Below are 13,441 nucleotides of genomic sequence, written 5' to 3'. Positions count from 1 at the left end.
GTATATACAAATCGATTATCCCATCATTGTCGCCAATGGTAACCAACTATTTTTGCCCTGGCTCCCTTAGGTACATCTACAATTGCGTGGTTTCTCAGTCTTTATCGATGTGGAACGTTTGGAGGCTGGCAAATTTGACAATGGTCTATTGAACAGTATTCGACAGGCAAAAAACTTTGTCCTAGTATTAACACCAGATGCCTTACACCGTTGTATCAACGACGAGGAATGCAAAGATTGGGTGCATCGTGTAAGTACATCTCTCTCTTAAATTAGTTTTCTTTTGGGCATGGTTGTATACCAAAGTCTGTATACTTCATTATTTTATCTTGATATCTTTCGATTTCATAGGAAATTGTGGCTGCACTCAATTCCAATTGCAATATTATACCGATCATTGATCAGAATTTCGAATGGCCAGAGGGGGAGAAGCTGCCTGAGGATATGCGTAGTGTTACGCATTTCAATGGGGTCAGTTGGATACACGATTATCAGGATGCATGCATCGATAAGCTCGAAAGGTATATTAAGTGGCGCAACTAGGACTTAAAGACTAGGAACGTGGCTTCTTGGCACAAGCACAAGATGGCTAAAAATCGAAAATAAAACCAAACCAAATATTAAATCTCTATTATATATATGTAACCTATATATTATGCGACAGATTTTTGCGCGGCGAAAAGAATATCGATCGCATTGCGGCCATGGTGCCCGGTACGCCCGGTACATACCAAAGAATGCACAGCAACGATTCCGACTATCAAAAAAACTCTGGCTCAGGCGGCGGAGGCTCAGGAGGTGGAGGCTCTGGCGGAGGAGGAGTGGGAGGATCAGGTGGTGGCGGCGGCAGTGGCGGCAACGCAGGCAATGTGGTGGATGGCCTAATGACGGTCAATGGCAATGGCAGCGGACAAGGTGGGCCAACGAGTTCAATACAAAATCAATTACCCAACTCAGCTCCAGCGTAGACAAAAAAAAAAAAAACAAATTTTCCCTATCGAATATATATTTTACTATAAAAAAAAAAAAAAAAACTACGTTAAGTAAACAAAAAACACACTGAAAAGGATAAGAAAAACGACCAGAAACAAACAAAACAGAAACCAATCAGAAACCTCGAAAACCAATCGACCAATTCACACACACTCACACTCACTGCAAATCACTTTCTCACACACTCACATATACATATACACATACACATAAAATATAAACTTTCTACTCTATCTAATATTGCATTCGGCACACCGAATTGATATGCTCTTGCAGTTTTTATCATTTGATCCGTTGTCTTTTAAGTTAACAATATGCAAACTATGAAATTTTTTTCAAATCAAACCGCAAGTGCATTAACCAAGACTACTAATTTATATATTTATATATATACCTCTATATATTTCCGTTAAAAGAAAAATTCAAATTCAAATTCAATTCAATTCAATTCAATCCACACCTAAAAATGTTGTTGACCCGATCCCCCCTTACAAAAAACCATCGGCAGCTAATCACCAGGCAAATAGATACCGGCAATCCCCAGCACCCAGCGGCAATCGTCAACGTGGCACCACCGGCAGCACCTCGCAACTGGTCTCCTATGGGCGTCGTCCTCATAATAGCAGCCACCATAACATATTGCCGCCATATCGCACTCAGCAAGCGGCCTTGTTGCAGAAGTCGAGCACTGGTTCGGCCTCGATGCAGAATATGATGCCATTATCATATCTGCCGCCGCGTAGAAGTTCTGCTGCAGGTCTGGCGGGACTCAAAAATGGCATGGATACATCATATCGTGCCCATAGTGTCGATGGTCTACTCGATAGTCATCAGCAACAACAAGAAAACACAATGACAACGCCTGATCAGCGTATTGCGGCAGCAGCTGCCTTGGTCACTGCGGGTAGTGAAGCACTCACATTTGCCAGTTGTTCAAAAACGAGTACGGATACTCTACAGCCAGAGGAGGAAGAGGAGGAGCAGCAGGATCAGCAAGGCAGAGCAAACATTCAGGCAACGGTACAGAGGCGGGAGAAACCATCAGCGAATGTGCAACAACATCGCAAGTCGCGTAGTTTGGATCACATATTGTCGAAACAAACACTGGCCGAGTTAAATATACATGCCGAGTCAAACATTAGCATAAATGAACCAGTCGATGAGACGCAAAGTTTGCAAAATTTGTCTATGCCAATGGCCGATACTGCTACATGGAGAGACACTACTGCATCCTCGTCTTCATCATCGAAATCGCCAACACCCGAGAGACCAGCAAGAGGCCCACCACCAGCATTACCAACGCTGAAGCGACAAAGTCCCGATGGTGTTAGCTGTACGGAAAGTGAGGATCAACAGCAGCAGCGTGAGGAGGAGGATCAGCAGCAGCTGCCGCGATCGTTGCAGCATGGCAATCAGCAGAGGGCCTCAGCACATGTTCATCGTGGCAATAGTTTGAACAGCAATAAGACTTCTAATTCATCCCTTGGCTCGAATGCCAGTGCCAACAACAGCAACAACACCAATAACAAGACGATCTTTAATCGTACGATGAAAAAAGTACGCTCGCTGATTAAAAAGTAAGCCAAATCAAAACAAACAAGCAAAGCGAAAGGATGATATAAAACGCTCCCGCTGCTTTCTATTTCTATATTCGCTCTCTATCTCTCTGTCTCTCTCTCATTTAATTAGTTAAGTGCCTGTTACTCGTTACTCGCTACTCGTTACATTTTACTACCATAATTATCAATCAAACACACACACACATATTAACGTTAAAACAATCCAAATCGAATCTCATTATCTATCTATGTACCTTTTGCAATGACAATATCACCGAAATCAATCGATAAATAGATAGATATATGGAAATATGTATATCTGATCCAAATTTATTTTGTCATTGCCAAAAGTGTATGATATCTGCGGCTTGGCCGTAGTATAAAATCATTTCACACACTCAGTCAGTCCATCCATCCAATGTCTCTCTCTTTTTATAAATTATATATAACTCGATCTGGTGCTGGTTCGCTATAATTTATTTACAAGTAACTCGTTGTTTTCACTAAAACTCGCCTGCGTTGCCTGCCCCTGCCCCTCAAAGCAAAAACAAAACCCACGACCCCGCCCACGCTCTGACCAGAGCTGAGCTTTCTCTCTCGCGCTCTCTCTCTCTCTCGCCTCCTTTACTTTCTTTATTTCTCTCTTTCCGTCTGTCTCTATCACGTCACTTAAATAGTCGAAAGGAATCTATTTGCCTTGTGATTAGATTGTCAAAACAAGAGAAAAGCAAATCTTTTTTGTTCAATTTTTCGAATTTATCAAACAAAAATTTTAAAAATACAAAAACCAAAACAAAAAAATAAGAAAAGGAAAAGAAACCAACAAACAAAACACCATTCAACTATATACTATATATTCTATATACACACACAATACATACATATATAGATTGTATGAATACCAATATTTATGATTCATAATTATAAACCAAAATTTGTAAATGTCTTTTTTTTCTTTCTTCATAAATTATATTTAAAAAAAAAAAAAACCTTGTAACCAGGGCTGCTGCAAAATGAATGCCGCACTGCTTGCTGGGGAGAAATTTAATATTTCTCTTTATATACATAGATATAGATATTGTTTATTGTGTTTAATTCCAAGATTTTCGCTTCGTTAGAATTTGCTTTATACATAGAAACACGAGTAGCAGGAAGCAAGCAGTGTCCGTATACGACACAAGCAGTTTGAGTATTGTTGTGCAGCCCTGCTTGTAACCGTCCCCCCCTAAAAAACAAAAAAAGTGGCTTAAAATCGAAAGAGCAAAACAAAAATGAACAAGAAATAAACACTATTTTTTTTAGTGATATTTAAATATGACAAATTTACAAAACACAAAAACAAAACAACCAAAAAAAAAACGCTGTACAATATTTAATTTTAAAAAACGCAAGAGATTTTTTAAGGTTCTTTTTTTTTTAATTGCAATATTATTATATACAAATATTTAATATTTAAATACCGCCTAAAATATAAAGAAAACAAACAAAAAACATCAACAAAGTCAAATAAAAAAATTGTAAACGTAAAAGAATCTGTGTATTATTACGAAAGCTCCTTAACCCGCCGCCCCGACCCATCCCTAGCACAAAACAACCAACCAACCACCCATCGCCTTCTTGCTATGTTCGATTATCATTTTGCATGCTCATCCAAATGTTATTAATGTTTCAATGTGTTTATTTGTGTTTTTCCCAATTATTATGCTCATTATTTGTTAATACTTTTTTTTTGGTATTTTTTATTCTCTCCCTCTGTTCAAAATATGTTTTTCTTTCGTTTGTTTCTCTTCTATTTGTAGACCTTAAAAGCGAAATTGGCTTCTACAATTTGTTGTAACTGTTGTATTGTTGTTGTGCCTGCACCTTACCCTGCACCATCACCCCTTTGAAACGAAACAAAAAAAATAGTTCCCCACATCTTGCTCCACGCACTTCATCACAATACTCTACCCATGATGGGGGTGGTGAGAAGACGCTGCGCGCAAATTCACCTCAACTCAACTCAACTTTAAGGAGCAAACACAACACAACACGTACACACACACTCAAGAAAATAATACTACACATACAAATGGAGAAGAAAAAATACCAACAACATTCATTGTTATTTATTATACAACCGCAACATCCAATAATAAATATATATATATAGATCTGTATATATGTATAAAAGAAAGAAAAGACTAATTGTATTTGTTTTCATATACGTATATGTATATAATTATGATTGTATATAGCAATGATCTGGAGGATGAGGAACTATCGAACATAATACTGGCTAAGGCAACGGCTCCCAGTGCTGGACGTATGATATTTTGGTAACCGAAGCCGAAACTAAAACGAGCAAACTATCGGAATCAAAAATTTCAATAAAAACGAATCAACAAATTATGAAGAAAACATTTTGTCAATTGTTCCTAAGCGGGTTCTTGGATTGGCATTAGTCTAATCAGGTCACGCAGGATTAGGAAAGGTCGGATCTCAAGTAAGTAAGAAAGGGGAACTGACAACAGTTCTACTCAGACTGCTTAAAAGTCTCACAATCAGTGAAGAGGATCAACTGTAATTTGGATGCTTAATTAATGCGTTCTGGGAGCAATGTTTTCGTTGTTGTTTCAATAATCGATAGCACATTAAGTTTTTTGTCATTCATTTTGAAACATAGAGTAGGTACAGTAGGCTTTTGATTTAGCTGTCGTTTCATATAATTCCTTCGTGGAATTTGAGATCTCTCTATATATTCATTGTTGATTTCGACCTACACTCATTCACATCGTTTGGCTCCCAAACTGAGAAAGTAAAATAAGTAACCAAAAGCATAGTATATAGTTTCAATAAGTTCAAAAAGAAAAGATAGACAAACTTATACGACAGACACAAAAAAAGAAAAAAAAACAAACAATAACTACAATAACCATGGCGAAAAAAAAAGATGCTTTGCTTAAACTGGACCCCGAGCAGGAGCTGATTTTCGAAGGACCTTTCAATCGGACTATTTCGATAAATTTGGTTTTAAAAAATCCAAGCAAGAGTATCCGTGTTGCCTTCAAAATGAAGACAACATCTCCTCGCTTGTTCTTTGTGCGTCCCAATATTGGCATTCTGGATCCCAAACAGCAGGTCTCTGTGGAAATCTATGTGCAGCCAGTTAACCTACGTGCCGACATGCAACAGAAGCGCCACAAATTTCTTATTCTGGCAGCCGAGGCATTGGCCGATGTAGAAATGTCCAATTTACAGGACTTTTGGAAGATGCAGAAACCTGAAGATATATGGGATACCAAACTCAAGTGTTTCTTGTTGGCCAACAAGGATGAAAGAATGCGTGAAGCCGGAGGTGGATCTGAATTTCTATCGATGCCTCAAATAACAGCTTTGCCAGAACCTGCTTCTGCTGCCAGTCAAAACGGCCAAGACGATAAACAAGAAACTGGTGGTGCTGCTGCTGGTGCGCTGGTGGATGACAGATCCCTGCAGGAGCGTCCACAACTTGCCGCAAAGACCACATTGCACCAAACGGACCCAATTACACCAGTTTCTGTTCCTGCCGATTCGTCGTCGAAAGGTCGTCAATTTTTCTTTGTAGTGGCCTTCATGATAGCTATATTCGCTGCTATTCTTGTCGCTTTTGTCGCTGGACAGCTCCATATTTAGAGAGCAAATATCAAACGTTATTTTGTTTCTTTCGTTGCATAAAAAAACACCTTTTGAATTTCAATGTATTCACACCATTTAGCTAAACATCACTCCATCATACCAAAAAAAACCCAACCAACAATGAAAAATTATTTTTGTGTATTTAAAAATTCAAATATAACCTCAAAATTTTATTAAGTTGTGTGTAAAGAAATATATATGTAAATATACATACGTACATAGTAGTTTTATACAAGCGCACATAGGTACATACATACATATGTATGTACATTATAAAAATGAACCATTTAACGGTGAATGACTTACCAATTTATAATTGATTCATCCTTTCCATCGTTCTCTTTTGCTTTCTTACACACTAGCACTCCCGTTTAAGCGAAACACTAACAAAACACAAGAAAAAAAATGGCGCCCAAAATCAAGCTCAGATATCTCGGTGTGTGTGAATGAAATATGTAGCAAAACCCTTTGCTTAATTCTTTTTTCGATTTATCAGATTTAAAGCACCTTATGTAGACATACATATATTCAAAGAAACATATACACATGTGCATATGTACATACATATGTATATTTACCTAAGGATCTTTAAAAAAAATACAGCTTAATGTTATTTGCAAAATTCACACTATCGTAAAAAAAGAAGCACATCACGCGAAAACACATGAAAAACGATTATTAAAATGCCATTGATTGAATTGTTAATAAAAACTTATTTTTTAAACAATGAAAATATGTTTTACGAAGCACGATATCACTCTGCGAGCAAGAAGCTTACGCGCGAAAAGCAACGGTAAAAACAATGGCATCGCAGTGTGCCCAAATACCAGTTTTTTAAAAACGCCATCAAAAAGTTTAATAGTTATCAAACGATTGCAATTATTAATTTTTTTATATATTTATTTCATATAAAAAATAACTTTAAAATAACTGCGGGCTTAAAACTACGGTGTAATCTGGCAATTAGTTCACACTGATCAAGAACAATTTTTAGTGTGACCAGAGTTGGGAAAGTGAAAAAATATCATTTCGCATCGATAATCGATAAATTTGAGGACAACTGAAAAAGACGACAAGAAACGTGCGATAAAAGTGTCATCTCCAAAAAGTTCGGTCCATCTCCGATTTAATTTGTTGTTAAAAAAAGAGCGGATTGGAGCGATGCCACCTTGTTGACAGCATATATAATATATATACATAAGAATTTTTAGCAAATCGAACACAATATGTCAGTGCGTATGCTAAAAAAGCTGCAAAAGGAGGCAGACCTACTGAATGAACTAGTCTTAGACGAAGAGTCGGAGGAACTGACAGATAATGATGAGTTGCAAGGTCCAGATATTGTTGCGGCGAGGAAATCAAACTTGAATCCATTCAATTTGGTATGTATATAAATACATACATGTATGTATAAGTAAATAGCAATTTTAAGAGCCATTTGATGATGCCAACTCAACAAATCCAAATAGCTGAATCAACAGGGCGAATGCCTGTCGGAGAGTGAATTTAAGGAAGATGACAACGAGACAGAACATTCATCATTGGCAGCTAAAGCGCCAAGCGCTGGTCAGAGTAATCCCAATACATCAGCTACCAACAAGAAGAAGAAGAAGCGCAAGAAGAAGTCCAAATCGAATGGCAATCATATAAGTAGCGAGGATAATGAACAGCACGATGCAAAAGTTAATCCGTTGCTGAGCGATATCTGTGATGCAGTGCCTAATCCTGCGAAACAGGAGCAAGAAGGCAAACAGCAGCAGCAAGGAGCGAAACAGAAACAAACCCTTAAAGTGGAGCAGGAAGCGAGAGATCAGCCACCTAAAAACTTTTTAAGTGTGGAGCTAAAGCACTTAAATGTCCAAAACGAATTAATGCGAACATTTGGCAAGCGAGTGGTCAAAGTACAGTAAGTATATGGAATGACCAATCCTGTTAACTTTATACATACATATGTGAAATTAAACCTTTTCTTTTGTTTTATCCAGAAATAGACGTGGCCGGCAGAAGGTGACCTTAAAAACCACCCATATGGTAACACCTAAGGATAAATGGCCGCCATTGACAAAGAATGCCGTTACCATGAGGCTAATACCTACTCCAGAGCACGCCGGTTCCAGCAAATCGCCTGCAAATCTTCAATGGTTCACATTCGAGCATAGCGCATACTATCAGGGTATCCAATCAATGTTTTTAACAGCATTGGAGCGCATTGATTCAGAATTTTTGATCACTCTTATCAAACGCTGTCCTTACCATGTGGACGCGTTGATCCAGTTAAGTGAGGTGTGCAAGATGACAGAAGATTATGCCTTGGCTTCTGAACTTATGGAGCGTGCCCTATACCTTTTGGAGTCTTCACTTCATATCAACTTCAGCTTGACATCGGGCCTGTGTTGTCTGGATTATAACTATCAAGAGAATCGATCATTTTATGTTGTGCTCTTCAAGCATGCACAATATTTGGAAGAGCGAGCCTGTTCACGCACTGCCTTTGAGATAAGCAAATTGTTGCTTAGTCTTCAACCAAATGCCGATCCATTGGCTGTCATCTTGGTCATTGATTATTATGCCCTAAGAAGTAAACAGTTTGCTTGGCTGGTGGAGTTTTATAATGAATATAATGCTATCAGGAATCTTTCGCAATTACCTAATATGGCTTACTCCTATGCATTGGCATTATATATGCTTCATGGATCTTGCGAGCGTTCCAATGAGGCATTACAATATGCTTTGCTTATGTTTCCGGGTATTCTACGGCCCCTGCTTGATGAGATGTCCGTGCAGGCGGACAAACGCGTGTTAGCTTCGTCTTATTTCTTTGCCGATGGAGCGGGCAAGTAAGTTTCGTTCTAAAGAGTTGTAGACTTCATATTATCATTATTTTTTTTTTTGCAGACAATCGCCGGCTCTAAATCAGCTAGTGTGTCTTTATATATGTCGTGCTCGCGTCGTTTGGCGCCAAAACGATTTGCTGCCTTGGCTGGAGTCCAATGTGAACGTTGTACTTGATCGCATTAATAACAAAGACCCATTGATTAAAGATTATCAGAATAAACGAATACATCGCTATGCTGGCACGCCACCACGTCCCATTCTACGTCATGTGATACTCTCCGATTTTAAAGAGAAAGTCCCATTGGCAGTGTTCATATCCAAGGAGAAGAATGCCATAATGACCTATGATCCATTGCCACCAGAAGAAAGCATAAATTCTTATAATAGGTGCGTTAACTGCTGGTAATCCCAAGAAGGGGAAGATGAACTTCTGTCCCTAACATTTCTGTTTGCCTATTTAAGAAAACCACCAACGTCGGCGGATAGCAGCCCGGCAACCACAACCAGCACTGTATCTACATTTTTCCAGTCTTTGTTGCCATCATTCAATTTGCAGCAGTTTCAACAAGAGCGTCTTAATGCAGAAATTGAATATGCGGCAGCAGCTGTTGAAGGAATTGAGGCTGCCCAGGCCGCACTTGAAGTAGTTGCAGCTGCAGGTCAACCTAATGCTCCCACTGCCAATGCAGTTGAAGGTAGACATTAATAATTATATCATTCATTGATATTGAAAAAACAATCCAATTATAATTGTTATTATGTGTTGTTGTTATTATAATTGATGTCAATTATAGAAGCGGGACTACACCAATCTTTGAACCAGATGATGGATGCCATGCGCGAGTTTTTACAACATTTTCGTTTCGAACAATTTCGAACACAGGATATGGCCAGTGACGAGGAAGATGATGAGGAAGAGGGATCTAGTGACTATGTGGATTAGAAAAATGTTGGCAACACAAAACGCTTTAATATACATACATATATACCATATATATATCTGATCTGCTATAATCGCCACCCACACCCACGTCACAAACAAATTACTACTGTATGTATATAATATATAGTACGTGTTTAGAAAACATATTTTTCAATTTGAAGTAATAAAAATTTCCATGTATAAAGCTTTAATGAACAAAATCTCATGTGTATTATCTGAACAGCACAATGGAATGGATATTGTTTATCGTTTCAATCTGAAACTAAGATCTTACCGTTAAGGAAATAGTTCAAGGAGTCAACTTTTGAGAATTTTTCAACCAGAATTGCCAAAAATATTTATCCAATTTGATTCAAATTTTCAATTAATAGGTATACCTACTAAGTTGTTATATGGATATCATAGTAGCAATTTCTTCTTCTTTTCATTAAAATGTTTAATGCCATATAGATATGTATTTATTTATTTTCGTTTTGGGCTTAACGAATGTTTTTTTTTTTTTTATTTATTGGTTTATTGATTTAATTAATGCCTTTTCAATTATTACGCTTATCAATATAACAAACAGATTTTTCATTTTCATTACTTTTCTCATCAATATTTCTTCAGTTGTAATATTACTATGACAAGTACAATTTTTGTTGTGTAGAGAGTGGGGGCAAAGATTTGGTGTGTGTGTGTGTGAGTGTGTGGTGTCTAAAAAAATGTAAAAAATAATGCACCTTGTAGGAAATGTTCAACTGGCATATTAGAACTATTTTTTGTTTTCTTTTTTTTTTTTTTTTTTTTTTGCTTAACAAAATCATCACACAGAAGAAACATAAAATGTATAAAAAACATTTGGCCAATTTTTAATCCTTTTTTCTTTTTTTTTTTTTTTTGTTTTTGGGATTTTAGACTAAACATTACTAATGTCTACGCAAAAAAAAAAATACTTTAGCTTGGGGCGGGCAGCGGTAATAATAATAATACATCGAAAAAACACATGAAATTTTGTTGTTGAAAAATAATCAAAAATAAACGCAGAATTGGACAGGCAGATCAGATGATAAATAGATAATGGAAACGCGCTTTCGTAATCCGATCCATGATCCAATTATGTCATGGTACCAAAAACAGGATTGTGACGGCAAATGCTGGGACCATATTCCTCATAGGCAGCCTTCGTGTGACAGACTTGATAAAATTCCGGCTGAAAATGACAAATTGTTTTATAATTAATCAAGATACTCCACAAAGATTTGAAGTCAATACACACCGTTGAGGCCAACATGCTGCCACCGAACCACACGGCGTATCGCTGCATGGGATGCGTAATCACTTTGACATCAATAGGTTTTGGCTAAAGAAAACAAAAATGATTAATCAATCTGAACAGTTCCACACAGTGAGTCATAGTCAAGAGTCAAACCTTAATGCGTCCCTCGGACAAATTCTCGCTAATACGTAAACGGGTGTCCACCGAACGCTTAATGTCACGCTGCAAACGTCGTCCGAAATCCTTAAACATTGTGGATCCACCACTTAGTACAATATTATTATACAATGGACGCCTCACATCGATTGGGCAATTTTGTATAACATTATCAACAATTTCCGATAGTGGAATGGTAAAATCGGGATTCGAAAATTCCGGATGAAAGAATATTTCAGGTCCTAAGAATCTTTCATAGCCGACATCAACTTGGAATGATTGTTTTGTGACCGTATTAGCACCGGTATAATTGCGTATCCATCGATTTGGTTCCGCATCGTACTTGGCAAACTCTTTGGCAATATCTGGACAAATATAGCAATGTTTCTCTTTGATCGCTTTGGCAGTTTCCAGACTCTGTTCGGGTGGTATGCCCACTTCGCGTTCACGCAATAAACTTTGAATAAACGACGTAATATTGCGTCCGGCAATCGGTATATGCTTAATGCAAGATCCAATCACATAGCCGTCGGCCTGTAAGAAGCAGAATTTCAAAAAGAAAATATTGAAAAGTGTGATAACGATAAGCAAAAACGAGAAATAACAAAAAAAAAAAAATGTACATAAATAGCAGAGTTAAGGAATACAATTGAAATGAGGTCGAATCTAATTTAATGTTTACAATGTTGATGTTGAAACATATTTAGAGTTAACTCTAGTAATCAATGACATTTTGACTGATGTTGCATTCCCATACTAGTATGAAAGTGACATTTATTATCTAAATTCCAAATACTTTTCCTTTCCTTTCTGAGCAAGTGCTTACTGTACATACTTCAAACGAGTATATATATAATAATGCTGATAAGATATGCTGCCGCTGCTGCTTACCACGGGTATAACATGCGTCACTCCATCTCCACTATCCACAACAATGCCTGTTAGAGTGCGCTCCTCAACTCTAGAAGCCCAACTGGCTGCCAGAGCGAGAACAGCCTGTACGGCTATATACAAGCCAGGAACATTGAAAGTCTCAAACATAATTTCAGCTGTATATTCTCGGTTCTCTGGCGTATTTAGTGGCGGTTCAGTCAGCAGGAAATAATGGTCCTCTGGTTCAGCGCGCAAATACTTAAAGACACACTGCTCCAAGAAGCGTTCCATCAAGTCCCAATCCTCCACAAGGCCATGACGTACCGGATACTACAAGCAATATAAAAAAAAGAACAGAAATTAGCACTCACATGAAGATTACTATAATAATCAGAAATACCTTACCTTAATCGAATAGCCGGTGGCATCGAAGGCTTCGTCACCAATGAAAAAATCTAAATCTTCAATTCCTTTTGTGATGCGTCGCGTATTGGTGTCACCAACTCGAGCCGATTCCTTAATGGCTATGGCCGAGGGTATAATGAACTGGGGCTCCTTGTTGCCAGCGAACCCCAACTTGGTGTAGCTGTGATACAAACAACAACAACAGGGCGATTAGTCTTTATTTTCTTTTACCCCATTTTATTTCCCCTTCTGTCTTTTTTTGCACCATCTAACAAGGGGGCGGGGTCCGTTAAAGGCGGTGTGGGGGGCCATAAAACTTACCCGGTTCCAACGTCGATTACGCATGCCGGTAGCCTGCCTGCCATAGTCTTTGCTGTTGCTTAATATGATACTGTATTTCAATTTAATTAATTTGTCACTTTAAGCTTATGTTTAACACTAATTCAAATCCGTTTCCCCTTGCTGATAAACACTAAAACTTTAGAAATTTTCAACCACACCTCCGCGATGTGTCACTTTGCTTTTGCTCTTTGTCACACACACACACACTCATACCATATATGCAATTGGGTTCCAGAGTTGCTTTTGGTGTGAAAAGCCTCAGAACTAGTTCATAGAACTAGTTGAAATACTGATAAAACTAATACATTAAATAAAAAAAATAATTACTTGGAAAGTCTTTGTTGGACCCAACTAAACCAATATTAATCAATTATAAATGCAATTGAACCAGCCAGCTACACATTCATATGTACATATATA

The 13,441-nt window shown here is 37.8% G+C and overlaps 6 protein-coding genes across 12 annotated transcripts in view; 3 read left to right on the top strand and 3 right to left on the bottom strand.

The window, feature by feature from the left end:
• Sarm (sterile alpha and armadillo motif) overlaps positions 1–4,952 on the top strand; it is a 45,217-nt gene extending 40,265 nt beyond the window's left edge. For 4 of the 6 annotated variants that reach the window (XM_068286747.1, XM_068286750.1, XM_068286752.1 and 1 more), the window contains 5 exons: positions 71–250; positions 352–521; positions 665–915; positions 1,502–2,570; positions 4,790–4,952. In XM_068286747.1, coding sequence (XP_068142848.1) covers positions 71–250; positions 352–521; positions 665–915; positions 1,502–2,570; positions 4,790–4,874 — 1,755 coding nt within the window. In that variant the 3' untranslated portion in view covers positions 4,875–4,952. Of the gene's footprint in view, positions 1–70; positions 251–351; positions 522–664; positions 916–1,409; positions 2,571–4,351; positions 4,740–4,789 lie in introns of those variants that run through there. The other 2 variants (XM_068286748.1, XM_068286749.1) reach the window with 2 other exon arrangements.
• Positions 1–6,542, bottom strand: part of LOC137574440 (uncharacterized) — a 50,356-nt gene extending 43,814 nt beyond the window's left edge. Inside the window, exon 1 of the mRNA XM_068286758.1 lies at positions 6,516–6,542. The gene's annotated coding sequence lies outside the window, so the exon portion shown is untranslated. The remainder of the gene's footprint in view (positions 1–6,515) is intronic.
• bip1 overlaps positions 1–6,637 on the bottom strand; it is a 67,227-nt gene extending 60,590 nt beyond the window's left edge. For both annotated transcript variants that reach the window (XM_068286754.1, XM_068286755.1), the window contains exon 1: positions 6,516–6,637. The gene's annotated coding sequence lies outside the window, so the exon portion shown is untranslated. The remainder of the gene's footprint in view (positions 1–6,515) is intronic.
• fan (farinelli) lies at positions 5,275–6,382 on the top strand. Its single transcript, XM_068286759.1, has one exon. It carries the CDS (start codon positions 5,469–5,471, stop codon positions 6,204–6,206), a length of 738 nt encoding a protein of 245 aa, XP_068142860.1. The 5' UTR covers positions 5,275–5,468; the 3' UTR covers positions 6,207–6,382.
• A 699-nt stretch (positions 6,638–7,336) lies between the features above and the next one.
• Nulp1 (Nuclear localized protein 1) lies at positions 7,337–10,187 on the top strand. Its single transcript, XM_068286830.1, has 6 exons — positions 7,337–7,591; positions 7,679–8,115; positions 8,195–9,046; positions 9,105–9,431; positions 9,507–9,739; positions 9,839–10,187. Exons 1-6 carry the CDS (start codon positions 7,436–7,438, stop codon positions 9,985–9,987), a joined length of 2,154 nt encoding a protein of 717 aa, XP_068142931.1. The 5' UTR covers positions 7,337–7,435; the 3' UTR covers positions 9,988–10,187.
• A 735-nt stretch (positions 10,188–10,922) lies between these two features.
• Positions 10,923–13,225, bottom strand: Arp3 (Actin-related protein 3). Its single transcript, XM_068286831.1, has 6 exons — positions 13,001–13,225; positions 12,680–12,860; positions 12,293–12,604; positions 11,399–11,935; positions 11,246–11,329; positions 10,923–11,179 (listed from the first exon to the last, which is right to left on the bottom strand). Exons 1-6 carry the CDS (start codon positions 13,042–13,044, stop codon positions 11,084–11,086), a joined length of 1,254 nt encoding a protein of 417 aa, XP_068142932.1. The 5' UTR covers positions 13,045–13,225; the 3' UTR covers positions 10,923–11,083.
• Positions 13,226–13,441: the final 216 nt, after the last annotated feature.

This window comes from Drosophila tropicalis, unplaced genomic scaffold (assembly GCF_018151085.1).
Source record: "Drosophila tropicalis isolate 14030-0801.00 unplaced genomic scaffold, ASM1815108v1 contig_463, whole genome shotgun sequence".
Lineage (NCBI taxonomy): Eukaryota > Metazoa > Arthropoda > Insecta > Diptera > Drosophilidae > Drosophila > Drosophila tropicalis.
This window is presented reverse-complemented; position numbering and strand designations above follow the sequence as displayed.